The sequence below is a fragment of the Cucurbita pepo genome, chromosome 8 (genome assembly GCF_057944985.1).
Source record: "Cucurbita pepo subsp. pepo isolate OVF chromosome 8, ASM5794498v1, whole genome shotgun sequence".
Lineage (NCBI taxonomy): Eukaryota > Viridiplantae > Streptophyta > Magnoliopsida > Cucurbitales > Cucurbitaceae > Cucurbita > Cucurbita pepo.
The window spans coordinates 9,861,820-9,881,879 of NC_141805.1; the positions used below are offsets into that span (position 1 = coordinate 9,861,820).

Here is a 20,060-nt window from a genome sequence, read left to right on the forward strand (position 1 = left end):
TGACCCATCAGAGACTCTTGTATGAACTAGCTTACGTGCACCTCAATCAATCCCGAGACAACTCCTTTGCCTAAACTAACTTATATGTACCTAAATATTTCAAGAGACAAATATTCTAAAGATGACCCATCATACTCTTGTATGAACTAGTTTACGTGCATCTCAATCAATCCCGAGACAACTCCTTTGCCTAAACTAACTTATATGTACCTTAATATTTCAAGCAACGGTTCTTTGTTTCAACAATACTAATATCGTAAGAAGGAGGTTAACATAGCAGATGACATGATACGAAGTTTATAATCGAGCCAACACGGTGTGGGTCAACAATTTTCAAACATGAAAACCCGAGAAGACAGAACAGAAAGGTACAAACAAGTAAAGACTTGCAAGGTATATTCATTTTTTTTATCCAAGTCAACAATAATTAATGTGGATGGGGTTTTAGTACAGACGCTAAAGTGAAGTGTGAATGCTACAAGACTAATTTAACACGCTGGGGGCTTTGGCAGTTAAGGAAGCACCCCAAAGAGATATGATAATATGGATCACAGGAATAAACAATCCTAAAACTATAATAGGTCAGCAGCTTATATAAAAACTCAACCTACAAGCTAGGAGACCTAAAATTTTGGGGTTGTTGACAAATTAGTTAAGGTTATGCGCCTAAAAATGCAGCAAAGCAAGCAGGGAGAGCATTCAATTCTTGTTACCAACTTGTACAACCTCCGACTCTGTAAGTTGTGTGGTTTCGTTACTCGAATGCTGGCCGTTCCTGCTGGCCCTTACTTCTTCGTTTCCCGTAACTTCACCGAGTCGTTCCTGCAAAAACAAAATCCAGCCTATTAGATGGGGCAAGTTAATGCCAACATATATCTGTTGCAGTGAAGAGGAAGCTTATTTCCCAACGCTTATCATTCAAACAGCGCAAATGATGAAATAGATTATAATGTCGTCGCAAGTCTCACTATCCAACCGTCTCGTTTTGTTTACCAAAGTGACAGTCAAAGTGAGTTGAAGCAATTGAGGGAGGAAAAGAAGTAATTTTAGTATTACCTTCAGAGAAGTATTCTCTGAAAGTAATTGTTCATATTCACTCCTTATCCGGTTCACTTCAGACCTAAGACTGGCATTTTCTTCTTGTAAGGCTTCAGCTCGATGTCCTAGTTCATCACATTCTGCCTGAAAAGAACGAATTCAGAGCCAGTAGGTTATAGAAGAAGCACAAGATATCAGGTCTACCAACAAGATTAACAGTTTCCAGTATGTGTTTCAATACCTGCTTGCGTAACCGGGATCGCCGTGCAGATTCTCTATTTGATTGCTTTCTTCTCTGTCTTTTAAGCTCTCTCTCATCCTAAATCCAAATATATAGATATTATTTTTGTTTCGTTTTTCAACTTCCAAGATCAACTTTTCGAATTATAGATATTTTATGAACAACAAAACTTTTCATTGAGAAATTTTCGAGTCTATTAGAGCTTACCTGCAACCAAAGCTGTGACTGTACACTATCCCGAGATCCAACTAATCCTCCAGCTACTCGAGTTGATGGAACCTTTCCATGCATTGCAGGGATAGCGGATGATGCACCCCAATAGTCCATTCCAATATTTAAGTTGGTCGTGGGACCAGGAATGACTCCCGGGGCCCCAGCAGCAGCCAATGGAATGACAGTCATTGCCTGAGTATTAGATCCTCCATTTTGAGTACCATGCATGGAGTTGCCGTTCTGAGATGCTTCACCTGTAAAAGGAAAACATTTTTCACCATGTCTGGGATGATAACTGTCAAGATGAAAGAAAAAGAAAGAATCAAACCTTCCAAAGTGTCTTGCCTGGAACCTAACTTAGGTTGTGATTCCTACAAAAGCAAAATACTACTAGATCACTTTATCTCGAAAGAAAGACCGGAGCAGCGGTTTAAAAAAAAAAAAAAAGGAAAAAACAAAAAAAATAAGCACCGAACAAACTTGACATCATAGCTACAGAACTAATAAACTGTATCAATATATTTACCATTTAGTTCATTCTCCCCCTCAATCAATCTAGTTTTACATTTCAACTCATATTGATCAAAAATCTGATTCAAATCCAATATAAGTACACCAGAAAGGTACTGAATCGATTTTTTTTAATGAATAGATCCGATCGCAACTGATAGTATGGAATTCAAAGGGATCAAATAGGAAATGATACTCTTTATCATAGAACTATAATGATATATACGATCAACCAACATTTATCAAGAAAAAGGGTCGGAAGAAAGGGTTTGATCCTCTTCCTCCTATTTTTCTTTCTCGATCCGAGAGATCCATGAATCGGGATTCTAATGCATATAGATACAAATGGTCCAATGGGAGCAAGAATTTCGAGAACATTTCATTTCTGCTCTTCTGAGCAGAAGAGCCATTTTCATTTACCTATGGGAACGCTTAACTTTCATCATACCCAAGTTTCCTCATGGTTGAAAACATCATTTGACTTATATCACTGGGCAATAGATGAATGAGGTAAGAGAATGAAATTGGTACTCATTCTTCTTATCTTTCTCTCCCCCCATTTTTTTCATTTTGTTTGGTGGTGGTGGTGGGGGGGGGGGGGGGGGGGGGGGGGACTCTACTGTATCAATACGGCACGTAATACTAGTTTGACTGACCTACAGAAACATAATCTATCCAGGTCACATCCAGAAAATGAATAAAGTCGATCCATGTGAGATGAAAATGTCAACAGACAAGCAATGACCACTACTTACATTTTGAGAATTGGCATCGCTTCCTTCACTTGTACCTTCGCTAGCACTCTCACCACTACAAAAAACCAGATAGATTCATATTACCCAAGATTCCAATGGGCCGTCAATAAAAATTGTAGGACACCAGTTTTCAAGAATGTGAAGTTGATAATATCTAAAATCTTCAGTGATAGACAGTCCCTACAACAACGTTGTTCATGCAGCTGCAGAGTCCCCCCACCCGAAAAAAAAAAAAAAAGAGAGGTTAAATTCCATGGACATCACATAAAGCTTCCTGTTTCCAGAGTTCTACTTTGATCAGTTCCAATTACTCCCACTCCCTTGCAGGTATAATTCCGAGAATTTTTTACTCTTTTTTCAAAAAAGATCCGACGGCTTAACCTTCACACCCAAGAAAATTTCAAGAATCTTGTGCATATATATGCTCCCTTGTTGTCAACCTATATTGAATATCGTTGGTTTGATCCCTCCTTAGTGGAAGGGAATGCCTTGACCCAGCATCCCCATGGCCACTATTTCGATTAGTTTGTTTGATGAATTATTTATCATTTCCTATAAAAAATAAATAAATTATATAGCATACACCATTATTAATCGACACGGACTGTGTTCCAGAAAAGATACAAACCTTTTAGAGTATGCTCCATTGGCAGATGTTCCAGATGTTTTACCGAGCTCATTGTTCTTCCCCGTAATCATGTTCAAACTGCCCAAACTTCCTTTTGATCTTTTAATTGGAAGCTTTTCCTTCACTTCAGGTGGTTTACCCTCCCCATCTAAGCTGCCTGCTGTATTACCCTATATACGTCTTCACATGTCATTTGTATTCACTTAAAAACAATGATAACTCATCATACAATAAGGAAAGAAAGAACTCACAGAGGCCTCAGTGATGCCATTTGGAGAGGGCATTGCAAATGGGCTAAAAGGATACGATCCCTATTATAAATATTAGAATGTGGCAAACATAATGAAGTAAATCCATCAGACGAGAATATAACAGAAATTTTAACATAATAAAAAGAAGGTAACTTCATAATGCCCAGAAGTACCGGAGGAATGGAAGGATGAGCATATATGCCACCAGGGGGGTACATTGCAACATATGGATGTGGAGGCGTGCCATAAGGAGGCATAATATGCTGTAATTAAAAACCCACATTTAGATAAATACACATAATATGCAGGTAGTAGAGGATAGAACAAAGTCATATTCCTTAAAGTACTCTCCAGCTACAATTTTCGAAATACTGCACAAAGTTATCAGATACGGCATGGACCATTAGGTTGTCAATGAAACATAGAGATCACTAAACAAAGAAAAATTACTTCAAGACACACAGGCTAAATATTAATAGCAGCGTCATAATAATAAGGAAAAAAAAAGAATAGTGCTAAACAGAGTTATGAAAACTCATTTCACAATCTGAATCCAAGCAAATTACATTCACATGGGTCAAAACGCAGAAGACGTAATACACCTAAAAAAACCAGTGCGTAGCCAATGTACCTGAACTCCCCACATATATGGGTGGGCTTGGGGGCTTGATGCCAAGAAACCATGCGGAGGCATTGGAGAATATGCCTGAAATAAAAAAGAAACAATACAATGATCTAACCATAATTCCGTGCCAACCAACAAGACTAAACTAATTTTTTTACGCCAATCTGACCTGAAATCCCGACCAATCAGGATTAACTGCGCCAGCGCTAGTGGTTGAAGTCTGCTCCTATAAAACAAAGACAATAAATTATCATATAGAACCTTGTGGACCAACTTTAAAGAAAATTAATCTAACACTTGGGAACTGTTTGCTTATATTTTCTGTGATAGAAAATTTGAAGCTGTTTTATATCACTGTTCTAAAAAAAGTGGTCAGGATCATCCGAACCTGTGAGGAATGACTTCAAGGAAAGTGACACAAACACTATGGAACTGTTTGCTCATATGTTACATTTTCTGTGATAGAAAAATTTAATTTGTTTTTTAAAGAACTGTTATAAACAAACAAACAACGTGGTCAGGTTCCATTTAAAACATAATACTGGTTTGATCTTGAAATTACTAACCATTAACCCATATTTTTTAAAAAAAGAAGAAGAAGAACAATTCATGTGCAACAACATTCTAATGAAAAGCAAAGAGAATGAGTTAACAAAAAAGGGGGGGGGGGGGGGGGGGGGGGGGGGGGGGAACCTGGGTGGTAAGCGGCGGTGTCTTGGTCTCCTTGTCTTTGGGTGGTTTCTCCATCTCACTGCTACTCATGGTTCAGCTTCACCATCTTCCAGCCATCCCCCAAGCCTTCAAACAACAAGAAACCTAATCCTTAAAACACTGTCGACTGACTTTACCACAAACGCTCCTCGATGAATCCCCATGAACACAATCAACAACTTACTTCAAATTTAAAAACCGAAAAAATTTCGTTCCCACAATTCACAATCCCATTTCAATTGTTCAATTCGCAAGCAAACCAAACATAGAACATGAAGAATTCAAGAATTACAAGCACACTATTCCATTCCCTACATGCATGAAGCTAAACAAACAACGAACAAAACCAAAAACCCTAAAAAAAAACGAGAAACGGCACAAAAACACCCAAAATTCCAAATTGAACAAGGTAAATCTCTTCACTTACCAAAAGTCGAAACTTCAAACTCCACTGGCGGAAAAGAATTCGAGACTAAATTGAAGGAGGCTCCAAAGGTGATCAAACGACGAAGACGAAGTCTTAATTGGATAATCAGTGCAGCAAGGCGATTCGAAGAACAGCGATGGCGAATAATGAAAGGAGAAAATTGGGAAGGATTGAAGTTCGGAGAAGAAGTGGAAAATGGGAAGATCGGAAGAGGGATGCAGGAGGAGGACGATGAGGATGGTCGTACGGAATTACTCTCTGTCTCTCTCTCTCTCTCTCTCTCTCTCTCTCTTTCTCGAAGAAAAGTTGCGCAATCGCCGTCTCGCTCCTCAGCCTCAGGGCATGAGCCACTCCATTTTCTCTCTTTCATGGTTTCGGCATGACTGCGACTAATGGGCCGAAGCCCAAATTAATGGGCCGAATCCCAAATTAATGGGCCGAAGCCCATCATTATATGAAAATTGTGTAACTGAGGGTATTTATCGGCCCAACCAATTATTTTCATTATAATTTTTTTAAAATACATTAAAAATATTTTAGTTTAATTAATTCGAGTTCTTTTAGTTATTTATTTAATTTTTTAAAAATAAAAATATATGTAAAAAATATTACATTAAGTTTTGCAACTCAAATTCATATATATATATATATATATATATATATATATTTATTTATTTATTTATTTATTTATTTATTTTAGTTATGATAAAAAAAAATTTATAAACTTTCTTTTAAGAGCTTTTAGCATAAATAATCGAAAAAATAGTTTTAAAATATAAAAAGTTAAAATAAATAATTTTAAACTATAAAAAAATTAAAATTAATAAATGTATATATAATTATATAATAAACAATTTTTTTTTATTGAGTTCAAATTAATTTTAAATTTTTTTTAAACTAATTGAAATTTTCAATTATTTGAATTTAATTTAATTCAAATAAGTTCTGTATAAATAAATTAAAAAATTAGGTTGAAAATTAAATAAAACATTTTCTGAATTATTTCAAGCAGAGAGAAAGTTTGGTCGCAATAAATAAATAAATAAAATGAAATTGAAAATTGGAAATTGGAATTGTAGCGCTCAAGCTCGTCTTCGAGCTTGAAATTGCAGGAAGCAGTGCTTAGAAATTCCAGAGATTTTTTCCCTTAAAATGTCAATTTCGAATGCAATTCTACAGTTCTAGTTTCACACGGAGAAAATTGCCGAGCGTTGGGTTCTTGTAGTCTCTGAGTTGCTCTATTCTCTGTAAGTTCTCTTGAGTTTTTCGCAGTATTATTGCCTTTACGATTTTCTCAATTACGGAAGTTTTAATTCTTTGCTGTATCATTTTTCAGAAGATTTGGTTTCATGTTAGAGTCTGTATAAATTTGAGATTATATCATTAAACCCTCATTATGCGAATCGATTCTGGACTTTGTTCGATCAGTTATTGTTGTTGTTTCTGATTTATGTTTGAATTCATTTTCGTAGGATTTTTGGTTCTTAATTGAGAAACAAGCGTTCAAGAGGAAGATATACGTAGTTTAGGTGTAAAATGATTGATCTGTTTCTGGCTCAGCCTGTCTTTAACGAAGAAGAGGATGTTGGCTCTGCGAAGTTGAGAATTTCTTTGTTAAGCAGATTAGAATCTGTTTTATGGAAATTGCTGGCTTCTGGAGGACGGTCCGAGGTCCGATTATGGCTTTCTAATACTATAGCTAGTATGACATCTATCAGTCCCCAGCATCAGCGAGAACTGTTCATGACCTTTCTGAGATCGAAGCCACTGAATTGGGACTTTGCATCTCACTTGCTGCAAATGTTCTTTGAAAAGAGACCACGAGAAGCAGGAGTTCTCATTGCCAAGAGAAGCTACATCATGGAGAAGTTTTTTGAAGGTTAGAGTTTTTAATACTCAATTGTCAAATTTAGCATTGGCAGTTCCATCTGCTTGCAAGAACACTTGACTAAATCTTCATTCTTTCAAATTGCTTTACTGGAAAATAATAACCTGAAGCTTGTTCTTGAGGACCCATTGATGAAGAATCAATCCAAAGGAAACCTCTGATACCAAATGTCATGAAAAACCTGGGTTTGATCTAAAAACATTGTTAAATAACGAGAACTCTAGATCTAAATTATCCAAGAATCCGAAAAACAATAAGAATCAATCCAAGGAAAAGTTTTGGAATGGATTACCTTGATGATCAATATCATAAGTAAAGAAAACTCGTTTCTAAACTCGTGATTCAAATCACTCCACAAGATAGTTTGATCAAGATTACTTGAATGACTCTAGCATATAAATCTAAACACAAGTAATGCAACGGAACAAGCTCATGGCTTAAGAAGCATAATATGCAACTTTCATTCGTACCACCCCCTATGTGTTTTTTGGGTATATGTAGATTTAATAAGGATGTACATGAATGTGAAACATGGACACAACACAGCTCAGACATGTATTAGAATATAAATTTTAAATACACATTATTTTTGTACATCTCAATTCTCTTGCTAAGAGTCTGTTTTAGTTGATAATGCCTTGCATTTATGATACAATGCTTTATGTTATCGGTGTTGTTAATGAAATGTATGCTTCTCGAAAACGAAATTCAAAGTCGATATTACTTTTGCATTTATATGTATTTCATTGTAAAAGTCTGTTATAGTTTCCTTGTCTATCAACGGATTTTATCTTTAACTTAAGACATTGCAACTGCTTCCTTTGACAGGGGAGTTTGTTTATTAAAGACACAACATACTATTCAATTGCAATAGAATGGTTTGCTAGTTCTGTCTTTGATGATTTGCTTTTTCGCTTTCCATGCAGATTCCTGATCATGCTATCGCTCCTTGATTCTGCAGGAAACCCAAGACGAATATCTCAGTGGTTTTCGAATTTTGCTACAAATGGTGCATCTGATCATGGAAAAGGTGCCAAGGCCTTGGCACAGTTTTCTTTTGTAAATCGAGACATTTGCTGGGAGGAGCTTGAGTGGAACGGGAAACACGGGCAGTCTCCTGCCGTGGTTGCGACAAAGCCCCATTATTTTCTTGATCTGGATGTGCATCAAACTGTGAAGAATTTCATTAAGAATGTACCTGAGTTTTGGTATTCCAATGAGTTTGCGGAGTCACTAAAAGATGGTGAAATTTTGTTCCTCGATACAAAATTCTTTGTGAAATATCTCTTCGATCAAATGCTTAAAGATGATTCAAGAGATGTTTGGGATGCCATTAATGAGTTCCTAACGCAGGAGTCATTTTCTTCATTATGTCAACACCTCCTTATTACTCTTGAAGAAGCTGATTTCTGCTGCTTTCTAAAAATGCTATGTAAACTTCTCCGCCCCAGAATGGAAACCAAGGATTTTGGTAATTCATCTCTTCTGTTTGAGGTCATACTTTCTAAATATGGTGACGCTGAATCTCTAGATCAGATTTTACTATTAAATGCTGTCATTAATCAAGGACGCCAACTTCTACGGTTTGTACAAGATGAAGATGCAGAGGAAGAATTGGATGAAATCAAGACTATTATTTACGAGATTTCAGCAATCTCAAGCGACACTCATAGCTTATCCCCGCTATTGAAAGAGTGCTACAGGAGAAAAAAGACAATAGAGGTGATAAAATGGCTAGGGCTTCAGTCTTGGGTTCTTCACTATAGAATGTCAGATGAATGTCAAACTTCTGAGTTATGGGAATCCTTGTTTGTTGATAATGGCATATGCTTCCGAAAATCTAATGAATATGCATTGTTAGATCACAGCTGTCTATCAGAAGACGATGGTTTTGAACCATGTAATACGGCATCAGTTAAATCTAAGAAGCGAAAAAGAGGGAAAAAAGGTAGAAAAAGAAGAAAAAGGGACTTTGACGATGAGGATAGCTGTGACGATGAGCTGTTGGACTTTGATATTAAAAGGGATAAAACGGATTTGAAGTTAAACACTGGAAGTTGGTTGCTTTCCATTGACAACTATACCGTACCATGGAATGCTGTAAGTACACTTATCATCAACCCTCATTTTTGTGTCTGATTTTTAGATTAATGTAAATGGTCATGGTATGAGGATACATGCTTGAGAAGTGACTTTGAATATGTTTACTTACCAATTTATCTGGGAATCATTTTATTTCTTTGGCCTTAGAGTCTTCCTTGGTTGTGGCTTGTATTCCTTTCATAGTTTAAATGAAGGAAGGTCCTGAGTCAATTCTTTGTTTAATGCCACATTAGTTCATATCAAACTTCTACGGCTAGTTCTTAAAGAATTAAAGTTTTCAATAGAAGAGAGCTCCTATTCCCAATACGCAATCTGGCTGAGGAGGTGTTATTCCATCCCCATTCAAAGAAAAGGGGGAGTTTTGTGGAATCTGGTATTTTACCAATTTTGTGGAACATCGAACTCGAGAGAAACAAGGGGTTACTTAAGGGGAGGAGACATCTTAGAAAGGTTTGGTCCACAAAGATTCAATACCCCTCCCCGTGACGGTGCTTAAAAAGTTTTGTATTTATCCTCTGTTACTTGTTCTAAACAGTTGGAACTTTTTCTTCAAGTTTTTTTCACATTCTTTTTGTTTTTGCTCCATTTGATGTGGGCTACGTCTTTTCAGTTGCTCTATATAGAATTTTTATTTAAAAATAACACAAATGCATGTTATCTGAAGCTTGGCACATTACAAATCTGTATTTGATCCTATGGTTATTATGAAATACTTGATTACATACAATATTTTTTATAAGAAGCGAAGGTCATGTTTTGGTGTACGTTCGTTCTATCGATTTTGCTCTTCAGCATATTCCATTTATTCAAAGAAATTAGTTCCTTGAGGAAGGAAACAGTTTCTGCAGTTCTCTGATTATATTCCTCTCTTGTAGATTGATCTACCAGAATACCTATCAAAGCAATGTATGGCTTCATGGATGAAATGGCTGTTTTCTAACCGAGAATGAAGAATGAAGCTTTTCTAGTAGTGTGAAATATATCCAGCATTGGGAAGGAGGCTGGTTACGATCTTCGGAAACCGTGATGGCGCAACAAGATCACTGTTACCAACAGATATAATCGCGATCAAATGAATTGGTAAGGCAAGGGATCATGTGATGACCACAGGCTCGTTGTACTACTATACATGGTACCAAGTTTTCTTAATAGCCTTTTTGTTCAATATATTTCTGTCATAGAATACAATCAATAATGTCAACTAACGAACTACATCTGAATTGTATCATTGTTCTTTAACTGTATGCTGTTGCTGATCAGAAGAATATATATATATATATATATGAGGATTAGAAGCTCGTATTATATTTGCCACTTTTACTGCCTTTTTTTGGTAGAAGCAATGTGTTTAGTCTTGGAATTGTTTGTATATAGAGTATGAACTCAAATTCTAATTTTAGTTCACTAAATTGTTGGTTCTGGTGGTTTATCTTGTTCTAGTGATAAAAATCTCTCATTCCTGCACCACATTTTGTAGATGTAGCATTTACGGATATTACGATTCACTTAAAAGGATCAAAATCTCTAAACCCATGTGCTTGGATGAAAGTCGGCCTTAGTAATCCGACGATGCCGAGTGGAAGGATCGTTGCTCAACAGATAAAAGTTACTCTACAGATAACAGGCTGATCTTCTCCAAGAGCTCACATCAACGGAAAGGTTTGACACCTTGATGTTAGCTCTTCGCCACCAGGGGTTGTAGTATGTTCCAAGGGTTGGGTTGTTTGCCCATTAAAGCAGTACGTGACAGAAGGCTTGATCCTCATTGAACTTCGTCTCCATGTAGAATGGACAATGGAGGGGAGGGTAAGTGTAAAATGAGATTAAAAATCCAAACAGGTGAGAATTATTTTAGCAATACATTGTGGCTTTTTTTTTTTTTTTTTTTTTTTTTTTTTTTTTTTTTTTTTTGAGTTAGAGTGTTATTGGTATGTTTATATGACTTTTATCTATATGCTTCAAAATTGCATCAAATAATAAAACCTAACAACGTTTTCCTATGGACTGTTCACGAATTTAATGTAGTTCAATTGATGACAGTTCACGAATTTAACATTTTTATAGACATTTTACGAATTTCAACGTAACTAACATTTTTTTTATGAAAAATTAAAAACATCAAACGTAACTTAATTGGTTAAGATATAAATTATTAAATATGGATGTTTGGATACTTTCATCTCACATGTGTGGGATAGCTTTTTTTTTTTTTTTTTAATTAAAATTGAATTATATTATTAATAACTCAAATAAAGTTTTTTTTTTTAGGATTTAATTAATAAATAATATAAAATTGATTCTTCATTATTAGTTTGTAATGAGATAAAAAAAATTGAAAAAATTATAAGGTTAATGAAACATTCTAATTATGATAATAATCCATATTTCTTTCTTTATTTTTATTATATTAGACATTTTTTTCAAAAATTTTAAAAATCGTAAAAATAAAATTATGAGCTGTGATTAATTCAATTTTGTAGATATTAAATTTTTAAGTGTTATTAGATAAAAGAAAAATAGAAACAAAAATAAAACCCTATTTCTTCGTTTATATTCTGAAGGCGGCGTAAACCGTTGGGGAATTCCCTCCGCCGCGGGCGCCGTTCTGTAGAAATGAACGGAGAAGCTGAGCAAAAACCAGAGGCTCGGCGTCTCCGAGAATTGGCTGAGACGAAGTTCAGAGATTCCAATCTCAAATCTGCTCTCAAATACGCCAAACGAGCCCACCGCCTCGATCCAAACCTCGACGGCGCCGCTGAAATCCTCACCTCCCTTCAGATTCTCCGAGTCGCCGCCGGCTCTCCGGATGAATGGTACCGGATTCTTCAGGTGGAGCCCTTCGCACACATCAACACAATCAAAAAACAGTACAAGAAGCTGGCTCTGCTTCTGCATCCCGATAAGAATCCCTATGCCGGTTCCGAGGAGGCGTTCAAGCTCGTCAACGAGGCGTTTCGCTTTCTGTCCGACAAGGTTAGAAGGAAGGAGTACGATTTGAAGCTCCGGATACGGATTCAGGACGAGAAGATTGGAGATGCTGATGCGGAGGTTGCTACGGAGAGCGAAACGTTTTGGACTGCTTGCTCGACTTGCCAATTGTTGCACCAGTTTGAGAAAAGGTACGTAGGCTATAATTTGGTGTGTCCTAGTTGTAGAAAGAGCTTTAAGGCCGTTGAGGTCGTGCATAATGAACCTGAAATTGTGGAAAATGGACACATGGTTAGGGGTAGAAGGTTGAGGAATTTGAGTTCTAGGCAAAATTCTGGTAGTTTTCAGGGATTAGAACCACCTAGCTCGAGAAAAAAAGTGAGTACCACTCAATCGAAGAGAAATTCTTCAGTGAAGAAAAGTAGCGGTGAGAAGGAGAAGGGTATGGAAATGAATGGAAAAGCTGTTGCTGTAGAAGATGAACTTAGAAATGGAGACTTGGAGGAAGAACATGATAGTGATGATGAGATATGGAGTAGAAGAAGATTAAGAAGTGGGAGTATGAAGAAGAAGATGAGTAGTGTTGGTGAGATTTTGGAGAGGTCTAAGTTGAAGCCTGTAAAAATGGAGGAAGAAATGATGACTTTGGCTGAATTACAGTCTCAGGTGATTCGGAAAGCTCGAAAAGAGAAGATGAAACTGAAGTTAAAGGAGGAGGAGGAAGCAGAGGAAAGAGAGAATAAGAGGAAGAAGGGCGTTGAGGATGGTGACGACGACGACAACGACGATGACGAGAGACTAACCTTGAAAGAGATGGAGGGTCTACTACGGATTCGTCGGCAAGAAGCATCGAAGAGGGCCAGGTTCCCGAGAAACGAAAAACAAAGGAACTTGAAGAAGGATGTGAATCTGGAAATTAAGAAGCAAGGATCTTCTTGTGATTTGGATATGATGGTGGAAGATTCAGATTTTTATGATTTTGACAAGGATAGAATGGAGAGAAGTTTCAAGAAAGGGCAAGTTTGGGCTATATACGACGACGACGATGGAATGCCGAGGCATTACGGTTTGATCGAAGAAGTTACTGTAAACCCATTTGAGGTGAAAATGAGTTGGTTGGATGTTCAAAACAATGGGGAAGAAAGGCTACTTTCTTGGGAGAAATTGGGATTTCATGTTTCTTGTGGTAGATTTAAGGTCTCTAAGAAAACAACCATTGATTCATTGAACATTTTTTCTCATGTTGTGGATTGTGAAAGAGCAGCAAGGGAAGTCTATAGGATTTATCCTAAAAAGGGTTCAGTTTGGGCACTTTACAAAGAACAAGAAGCTTTGGATGCTGAGAAGAAACGAAACGTTTCGAATAAAGAGAAGCGAACTTACGACATCGTGGTGTTTCTAACAACTTATAGTGAGATGCACGGTTTAAGTATGGCTTATCTCGAGAAGGTTGATGGATACAAGACGATATTCAAGAGAAGGGAGATTGGTTATCATGCTATTAGATGGTTCGGGAAGGACGATATTCAGTTATTTTCGCATCAAATTCCTGCTCGGAAGCTTTCTGTAGATGAGGAACTTGGGCATCTGAAGGACTGTTGGGAGCTTGATCCAGCATCTCTTCCTTCAGATTTGGTAACCACCTGCAGGAGCAGATAGCATCTGAGTGCAAAACTCCCTTGCTGTTCATCGACGGTATTCGAGCGATCTAATTATCGGGTATGTACTTGCTAACCATGTAGGTTTAATCAAATAATGCATTATGATTTGTAGCATAGCATAAGAGAGGAATTGTAGTGTATAGATCAAGGCACAATATCTTCTAGCCATAACCATACTCTTCATAAATCTAATATTGTTCGCCAAGTATTTATGGGTCTCTCTCTCTCTCTCTCTCTCTCAGAATTTATGCCATGATTCTTAAGACAGGATTTGAATTGAGAAGGAAGAAGAAGAAACTTTGTGCCACTATGAGTTTAGTTTTCTATCAAATTAAAAGAAAAGAAAAAAAAAATCTAATAGATTGGTTATTTTTTAATTGTTTCATTCAGGAGGAGGTTGATGAGAAAAAACTCTCATATTTGGCTCTCAGAAACTAATAAGGAAAAAAAACATAGAGAAAGTGTGAGATCCCACGTTGGTTGAGAGAGGGGTACGAAACATTTCTTATTAGGGTGTGGAAACATCTCCCTACTAGATGTGTTTTAAAATCTTGGGGAAGTCCCTAAGAGACGTATTTTAAAATCTTGAGGCGAAGTCCCTAAGAGACGTGTTTTAAAACCTTGAGGGGGAGTCTAAAAGGGAAAGTTCAAAGAAGACAATATCTGTTATAGTGGTATTGAGTTGTTACAAATGGTATCAGGGTCAGACACTGGGCGGTGTGCCAGTGAGGACGTTGGGCTCCGAGGGTGGATTGTGAGAACCCGCATTGGTTGGAGGGGAGAACAAAACATTCTTTATAAGAGTGTGAAAGCTTCAAGGACGTTGGGCTCCCCCAAAGGAGGTGGATTGTGAGATCCCACATTGGTTGGAGAGAAGATCGAAACATTCTTTATAAGAATGTGAAAGCTTGAAGGATGTTGGGCTCCCGAGGTGGATTGTAAGATCCCACATTGGTTGGAGAGAAGATCAAAACATTCTTTACTCAACAGATGTAGGTGGATTGTAAGATCCCACATTAGTTGGAGAGAAGATCGAAACATTCTTTATAAGAGTGGTGGATTGTAAGATCCCACATTAGTTGGAGAGAAGATCGAAACATTCTTTATAAGAGTCTGAAAACCTCTTAACAGATGCATTATAAAACCTTAAGGGGAAGTTCGGGCAGCGAAGTAGTCCTTGAATTTGACTCAGAATTTTAATATTTTGTTAACAAATATGAAATTAATAGTAGAGATGGATGAGAAAACAAGCAATATTTTTTAAAAATAAAAAATCAAATAATTACAAAACAAAATCCAAATAAATCAATTTTTTAGGATAAAATAATTGATATAACCATTTACTTAGCAGAATTACAGTTCCCCAATTCCCACTTCTAATCTTGTTACTATTCAAGTCATTCCAACTGATAATAAAAATACATTTAAAAGAACTTCAAAAGGCTACACAAAATACCATATCCTTCCAAAGCACTTCCAAGCATAGTTTCTTAAGTTCTACTTGAAGGCTCTTTACTTATTGGTTACATTACTACATTGCACCAAAACTTTGGCAAGAAGAACTCTTCACAATCCCAGTTTGAATAGGCAGGGAAACTACAGATGAGTATCATTTAGAAGAAGATTGAACTGGAAAATTCACATTGAGGCCGTTCGATTTTGGAGTCATACAGAGAATTTGATGCCTTCATCGTCTGTTGAAGAACCCTTGAAAATTGCAAGCTTTCCCTTCTGTTCAAGTTGCTTCAATGCTCTCATTAAAATCGTACGGTCAATCCCTTGAAGCTCTGAAAAATAAACGTATTGGTTTGCACAAATAAGGCTTCAATGTGATTAAAGGATGTAAACATTTAGTAATGCAAGTATCAAAAGCATAATCCTATTTGATTCATGAATTTTGTGTAAAAGATTATTTGTCTTTACTATGAAACTTTTTAGAGAATTTAATCAAACTCTTACATGACTCGCATGAGTTAAGTTCATGCTTCGAGTCTCATCCACTTCATTTGGCATCAAATTTGTTAAATATAATCTATCGATTGGCAAGGACCAAAGAAATCAAAGTAGACCTTTACAAATATAAGAAAAGTTCCTTTGTTGTGTGGCTTCCAAAATCAGAATCATATATTCTTTTACACAAGAGAGGAAATGAAAGCGAAAACTAGTACAACTCCGGACCCTCTGACTCTATTCGTTGATGTTCCGTCTTATTCAAATAATGATTTTCTGACTCTCATCTACGTAACTAATTTGTTTGCCCATAAAAAGTAAGTGATCTGAGTTATTAAACTTCTATCTTCAATACCTTTTTGTTTTTCTTTTGAATATGAATGTAAGGAGAAAGTTATCTATATTAATGGCTCCGGTATATCTTAAGTTGACAGGTTTAAAAGTTTACAAATAAAATGAGACTTAAACTAAAAGGCTAATTGTTCATATCAGTTTTGCCAGTGTTACATTTCCCCTTGAGCCAAGTTTCTTGGATTTATTAAGCACCAAGATGTTTTCCATCATCTTTTTTCCCCCCTTTTTTTCTTTTTACTTTTTGAGGGAAGTGAACTTTCATTGAGAAAAAGTATTAAAAAATGCAAGAAGGTACAAGAAGAAATTAACCCCAAACAAAAGAAGCCAAACTAAAATAAAATCAGGCTCCAATTAAACAAAATAACACCTGAGGGATAGCCAACTAGAGTTGCTTTAATACGAATATCAATGTAGCAAATTAAAAATAGATTTAGAAATCATTGGAAGATCTAAATCGCCTCAGTAGAAGCAAGGAAAGTACCTGTTCCTCTAGATTCAACTCCTGAACGTATTTCCTCAACTGTCATAACACTATCTTCAAGTCCATTGTTTTTCACCTATTTCATAAGGCAATTGCATAAGAATTTTTCAAAGCACCCCTGGATTAGAGTTTGTTTGGAATGATTTGGAATTTAAGTGTTACAAAAATGTTCATAATTACTCGAACAATCTTTCCAAAGAGGCTCAATTTGAGAATGTTGTACTTCTTTAAAATAATTGTTGTAATTTCTTAATTAAAAAAAAAAAAATCAGTTGTAATATAAAGTAAATAAGTGTGGAAGTGTGGAAAAATATGGGTAAAAAGGATTTTCAAGAGTTTGTCAGTAGAGGCATCTAACTTTTTGAGAAGTCAAAAGATACGCTTAACAACATTTTACAAACCAACACAACTGAAAAGGTATTTTCTTTAGCTTAATTTATAATCAGTCAACATTAAAGAATGTTAAAATTTCCTCCTAATCAAATCCAAATGCAACCAGAAGACTAGAATACTTTGAAAACAGCTTTAATAGGATAATAGCATTTATTACCCTTTCAAAAATCATTCCAAACTCCACCCTAAACCAATCAACTTTAACATAACTATGAGAGTTAACAAAGTATTTAGTCTTACAAAGTGCAAAATGATGTCAGCCCAATCTTGAATCCGGTGCCACAAAATAAGACATTTCCTATGTCCCTTATCCAGCCATTCTGCACGACCTATTGGACAATTAAAGTAACAATTATCAGTTTTGGGAATAAATGGGAACTGTAAACAAATTTAATGATAGAACAAAACTAGCACGGACTAACCATCTGAAACTAAGGCAGAGAGAAAAACTACTCTAGCTTCATGACTGAGAGATCCTGTAGCATCACAACCACATTGTAAAATACATCAAACAACTGGAATAGTAGAACATAGATCCATGACTGAGAGTTCTAAACACCAAGTCCAATGTCCTATGCTCCATAGAATGAAAAGGTTTCATATAATGAAGCCAATATCTTAATGTTTTTCACACTGTTCATGATGCAACTGTGAATGACTTTATTAGCGTTGATATTAATGCATGTACCAAAAGTCTTAACGGTCAATGAGGACCAAACAAGTTCAGGAATTTACTCTCAATGACAGAATTTGAAAATAGAGGAAATTCCTCTTCGAGTCCAATGACAAATATCTTTTGTGTTCGGCAGTAGTCGAGAATAAGTTCCTTCCAAAGTTGAATTTGCTTCTCACGGGTGTCCTTCACCGGTTGCAAACTGATAAGACATGCAATACAAGATTATAAATGAAACTTAAGACAAAAGACAAGCTTGATATAAAGTGCAACAATCAAAGTTGTCAATAACAATTTCAGAATTGCAGCAAGGTAGAATTATTACATTCATTTTTTATGAAAAGAATCATTAGATTCATTCTTATGAGGCAAACGGGGAAAACATAAGTGATCCTGAACCCTATTATTGTTGCATAACTACTGGCTGAGCAATGAAGTGTTGGTTTTATTCACTCAGGCAAACGCAGTCAAAACCAAGAGATCAACGTCGTCAGAAATTGACTCGCAACTTCCAAGTTACTTGGTTTAGCAAATAAACATGTAAAAAACCATGGTAGCTGAACAGGAAAAGGAAATTACGTGAAATATGGAGGGTAATTGAAGAAATGCGGTAGCTTGAAATCTCCCAATTTCTGCATTTTCTCTATTGCGCTCTCTGAAAATGAGTCCTATGGATGCATTTCTCTCTATAACTGAGAAATTTCAGATGGGAGGGAAGAAACTTAGCACCAATATCAATAAAATAAAGAGATAAATAACACAGAGATTCATAAACATATCAGACCTAGCCACTTTCCATTGATGCATAACTATTTTGGAGGTGTTAATGATTCTATGAGACTAGAGACTTGCAAACTAAAACGAGCCTTGCATTCCAATAGCTAGTATAAATTTGACAAGGAAATACAAGTGGTTCTCTTTTTCTAATTTTTATGCTGTTGTTGATTATGAATGGAAATAAGCATGTCAAAGTAGAATCATTTCCCTGTTTTTATGAATCAGATCGAACTGTAAGGTAAAATTGCTAGAGTGAAGCTATAGCTATAAGACAGCATATGGCATGATAACTTCACAAGCATAAAGTACCATACTGAAAGAACCCATAGTTTCAAGGCAGGAGACCTCATTGGAAATATCTTGGATGATAAGAGATTCGTGATTGAGCACCTTTTGTGCATCGACTTGAACAAGCAAAATTGTTGAAGAAATACCTAACAACTTCATAACTAGCATACTGTTGCCTAAAGGAAAATGGCATATGAAATAGAATGAAGCGAAACCAAACAAAGATGATGACTTCAAGTGAGTCTGGAACGATTCTAAAGTATTTACAAGTACTTTAACGGGTTAAAATCACATTTAATGATCCTAAAGTAATCCCAAACTTTGCAAGATGATCATTATCTACGATCTAATGCTTGATAACAGATTGCCGCTCGACGCGCAAGCAAAACACGATTTGGTAGCTAAAATTATCGTCCTTGAAAAGTTTGGAATAATAGAACTAAACATATCCAGCCATTTTCGGAATAATTCATGCTTGATTTCAGAGTAAAAGAAGCCAATAAACTGAGAATCAAAAACTCCAAACTGGAATTCAATTTTTCCACAGAATCTCGCGTATCCAATGCGGAGATACAAAAATCTTTCAAAACTCTCCTCAAGCGCAGTGTAATCATAATTTTCCATCAGTATGTTACGATATTGAGATCAATCAGTGGACACAAAATGGAAATTTAGAGACAGGAAAAGAAAATTAAATTGTACCTGTAATCAATCGCGAAAACAAGAAGATCTTTGGATTGGTTGCCAATCAAATCGTGCTCTGTGCTCGCCAAGTATCGAATTTCGGCTTCGTCAATCGGCTAACCAAGAAGCAAGACCGAAACAGTTCGGGTCATCGCTGCAGAAGAAAACTCGAGCCCACTTCGGGCCCAAGATGATGAGTTTCCTCGGCCTCTTAAAATACAAATTTAATATTAATATATATATTTATTTAACTTTTTAGAACAAATAAATTTATTAGAAATAAACTTTAATTTTTTTTTTATTTAAGAAGACATTAAAATTTAAATTTTATGATTAATAGTAAATTTTTAAAAAATTAAATTGGTCCTTACAAATAAAATACAAAATTAATAAATTAAAGACTTGTTTATTTTTTGTAATAATTACTTAATTAAACTTATTATTTGTTTATTAATTAATTATTTTGCATTAATATTTTAAA

General features: G+C 35.9%; 4 protein-coding genes across 6 annotated transcripts; 2 read left to right on the forward strand and 2 right to left on the reverse strand.

The window, feature by feature from the left end:
* Window positions 1–367: 367 nt before the first annotated feature.
* Window positions 368–5,730, reverse strand: BZIP16 (basic region/leucine zipper transcription factor 16). 2 transcript variants are annotated; one of them, XM_023684703.2, is made up of 13 exons: window positions 5,400–5,730; window positions 4,955–5,059; window positions 4,431–4,487; window positions 4,268–4,342; window positions 3,810–3,899; window positions 3,637–3,696; window positions 3,386–3,555; window positions 2,758–2,812; window positions 1,821–1,863; window positions 1,487–1,746; window positions 1,280–1,357; window positions 1,057–1,182; window positions 368–822 (listed from the first exon to the last, which is right to left on the reverse strand). In XM_023684703.2, exons 2-13 carry the CDS (start codon window positions 5,021–5,023, stop codon window positions 700–702), a joined length of 1,206 nt encoding a protein of 401 aa, XP_023540471.2. In that variant the 5' UTR covers window positions 5,024–5,059; window positions 5,400–5,730; the 3' UTR covers window positions 368–699. The 2 variants fall into 2 exon arrangements, with proteins under 2 accessions (XP_023540471.2, XP_086982265.1); XM_087126139.1 differs by lacking the exon at window positions 5,400–5,730 and having other exon boundaries at window positions 4,955–5,077.
* Window positions 5,731–6,452: 722 nt separating this feature from the next.
* LOC111800821 (uncharacterized) lies at window positions 6,453–11,294 on the forward strand. Of its 2 annotated transcripts, XR_002816024.2 has the most exons (5): window positions 6,453–6,646; window positions 6,872–7,278; window positions 8,249–9,387; window positions 10,266–10,522; window positions 10,868–11,294. XR_002816024.2 is itself a non-coding variant. In XM_023684688.2 (4 exons), exons 2-4 carry the CDS (start codon window positions 6,936–6,938, stop codon window positions 10,338–10,340), a joined length of 1,557 nt encoding a protein of 518 aa, XP_023540456.2. In that variant the 5' UTR covers window positions 6,453–6,646; window positions 6,872–6,935; the 3' UTR covers window positions 10,341–10,819. The 2 variants fall into 2 exon arrangements, 1 of the variants encoding a protein (XP_023540456.2); XM_023684688.2 differs by lacking the exon at window positions 10,868–11,294 and having other exon boundaries at window positions 10,266–10,819.
* Window positions 11,295–11,923: 629 nt separating this feature from the next.
* Window positions 11,924–14,197, forward strand: LOC111800811 (DNAJ heat shock N-terminal domain-containing protein). Its single transcript, XM_023684666.2, has one exon. The coding sequence runs from the start codon at window positions 12,004–12,006 to the stop codon at window positions 13,975–13,977; it is 1,974 nt and encodes a 657-aa protein (XP_023540434.2). The 5' UTR covers window positions 11,924–12,003; the 3' UTR covers window positions 13,978–14,197.
* A 1,077-nt stretch (window positions 14,198–15,274) lies between these two features.
* On the reverse strand, window positions 15,275–19,768 carry VPS25 (E2F/DP family winged-helix DNA-binding domain-containing protein). The gene is made up of 7 exons (XM_023684764.2): window positions 19,598–19,768; window positions 18,410–18,522; window positions 17,893–18,032; window positions 17,580–17,633; window positions 17,398–17,486; window positions 16,765–16,840; window positions 15,275–15,766 (listed from the first exon to the last, which is right to left on the reverse strand). The coding sequence occupies exons 2-7, from the start codon at window positions 18,466–18,468 to the stop codon at window positions 15,645–15,647; spliced, it is 540 nt and encodes a 179-aa protein (XP_023540532.1). The 5' UTR covers window positions 18,469–18,522; window positions 19,598–19,768; the 3' UTR covers window positions 15,275–15,644.
* Between the last annotated feature and the right edge of the window lie 292 nt (window positions 19,769–20,060).

What these genes read in the sequence shown, in the direction of transcription:
- VPS25 (XM_023684764.2), bottom strand. Translation starts at nt 18,468, where the DNA reads ATGCAGAAATTGGGAGATTTCAAGCTACCGCATTTCTTCAATTACCCT. An exon ending in AATTACCCTCCATATTTCAC is followed by an intron (nt 18,033 to 18,409) that starts GTAATTTCCTTT and finishes ATGTCTTATCAG; the next exon opens with TTTGCAACCGGTGAAGGACA. An exon ending in CTCTGCCTTAGTTTCAGATG is followed by an intron (nt 17,487 to 17,579) that starts GTTAGTCCGTGC and finishes ATTGTCCAATAG; the next exon opens with GTCGTGCAGAATGGCTGGAT.
- BZIP16 (XM_023684703.2), bottom strand. Translation starts at nt 5,023, where the DNA reads ATGAGTAGCAGTGAGATGGAGAAACCACCCAAAGACAAGGAGACCAAG. An exon ending in CTGATTGGTCGGGATTTCAG is followed by an intron (nt 4,343 to 4,430) that starts GTCAGATTGGCG and finishes TTTTTATTTCAG; the next exon opens with GCATATTCTCCAATGCCTCC. An exon ending in AGTCACAGCTTTGGTTGCAG is followed by an intron (nt 1,358 to 1,486) that starts GTAAGCTCTAAT and finishes ATTTGGATTTAG; the next exon opens with GATGAGAGAGAGCTTAAAAG.
- LOC111800821 (XM_023684688.2), top strand. Translation starts at nt 6,936, where the DNA reads ATGATTGATCTGTTTCTGGCTCAGCCTGTCTTTAACGAAGAAGAGGAT. An exon ending in CATGGAGAAGTTTTTTGAAG is followed by an intron (nt 7,279 to 8,248) that starts GTTAGAGTTTTT and finishes TTGATTCTGCAG; the next exon opens with GAAACCCAAGACGAATATCT. An exon ending in ATACCGTACCATGGAATGCT is followed by an intron (nt 9,388 to 10,265) that starts GTAAGTACACTT and finishes CCTCTCTTGTAG; the next exon opens with ATTGATCTACCAGAATACCT.
- LOC111800811 (XM_023684666.2), top strand. Translation starts at nt 12,004, where the DNA reads ATGAACGGAGAAGCTGAGCAAAAACCAGAGGCTCGGCGTCTCCGAGAA.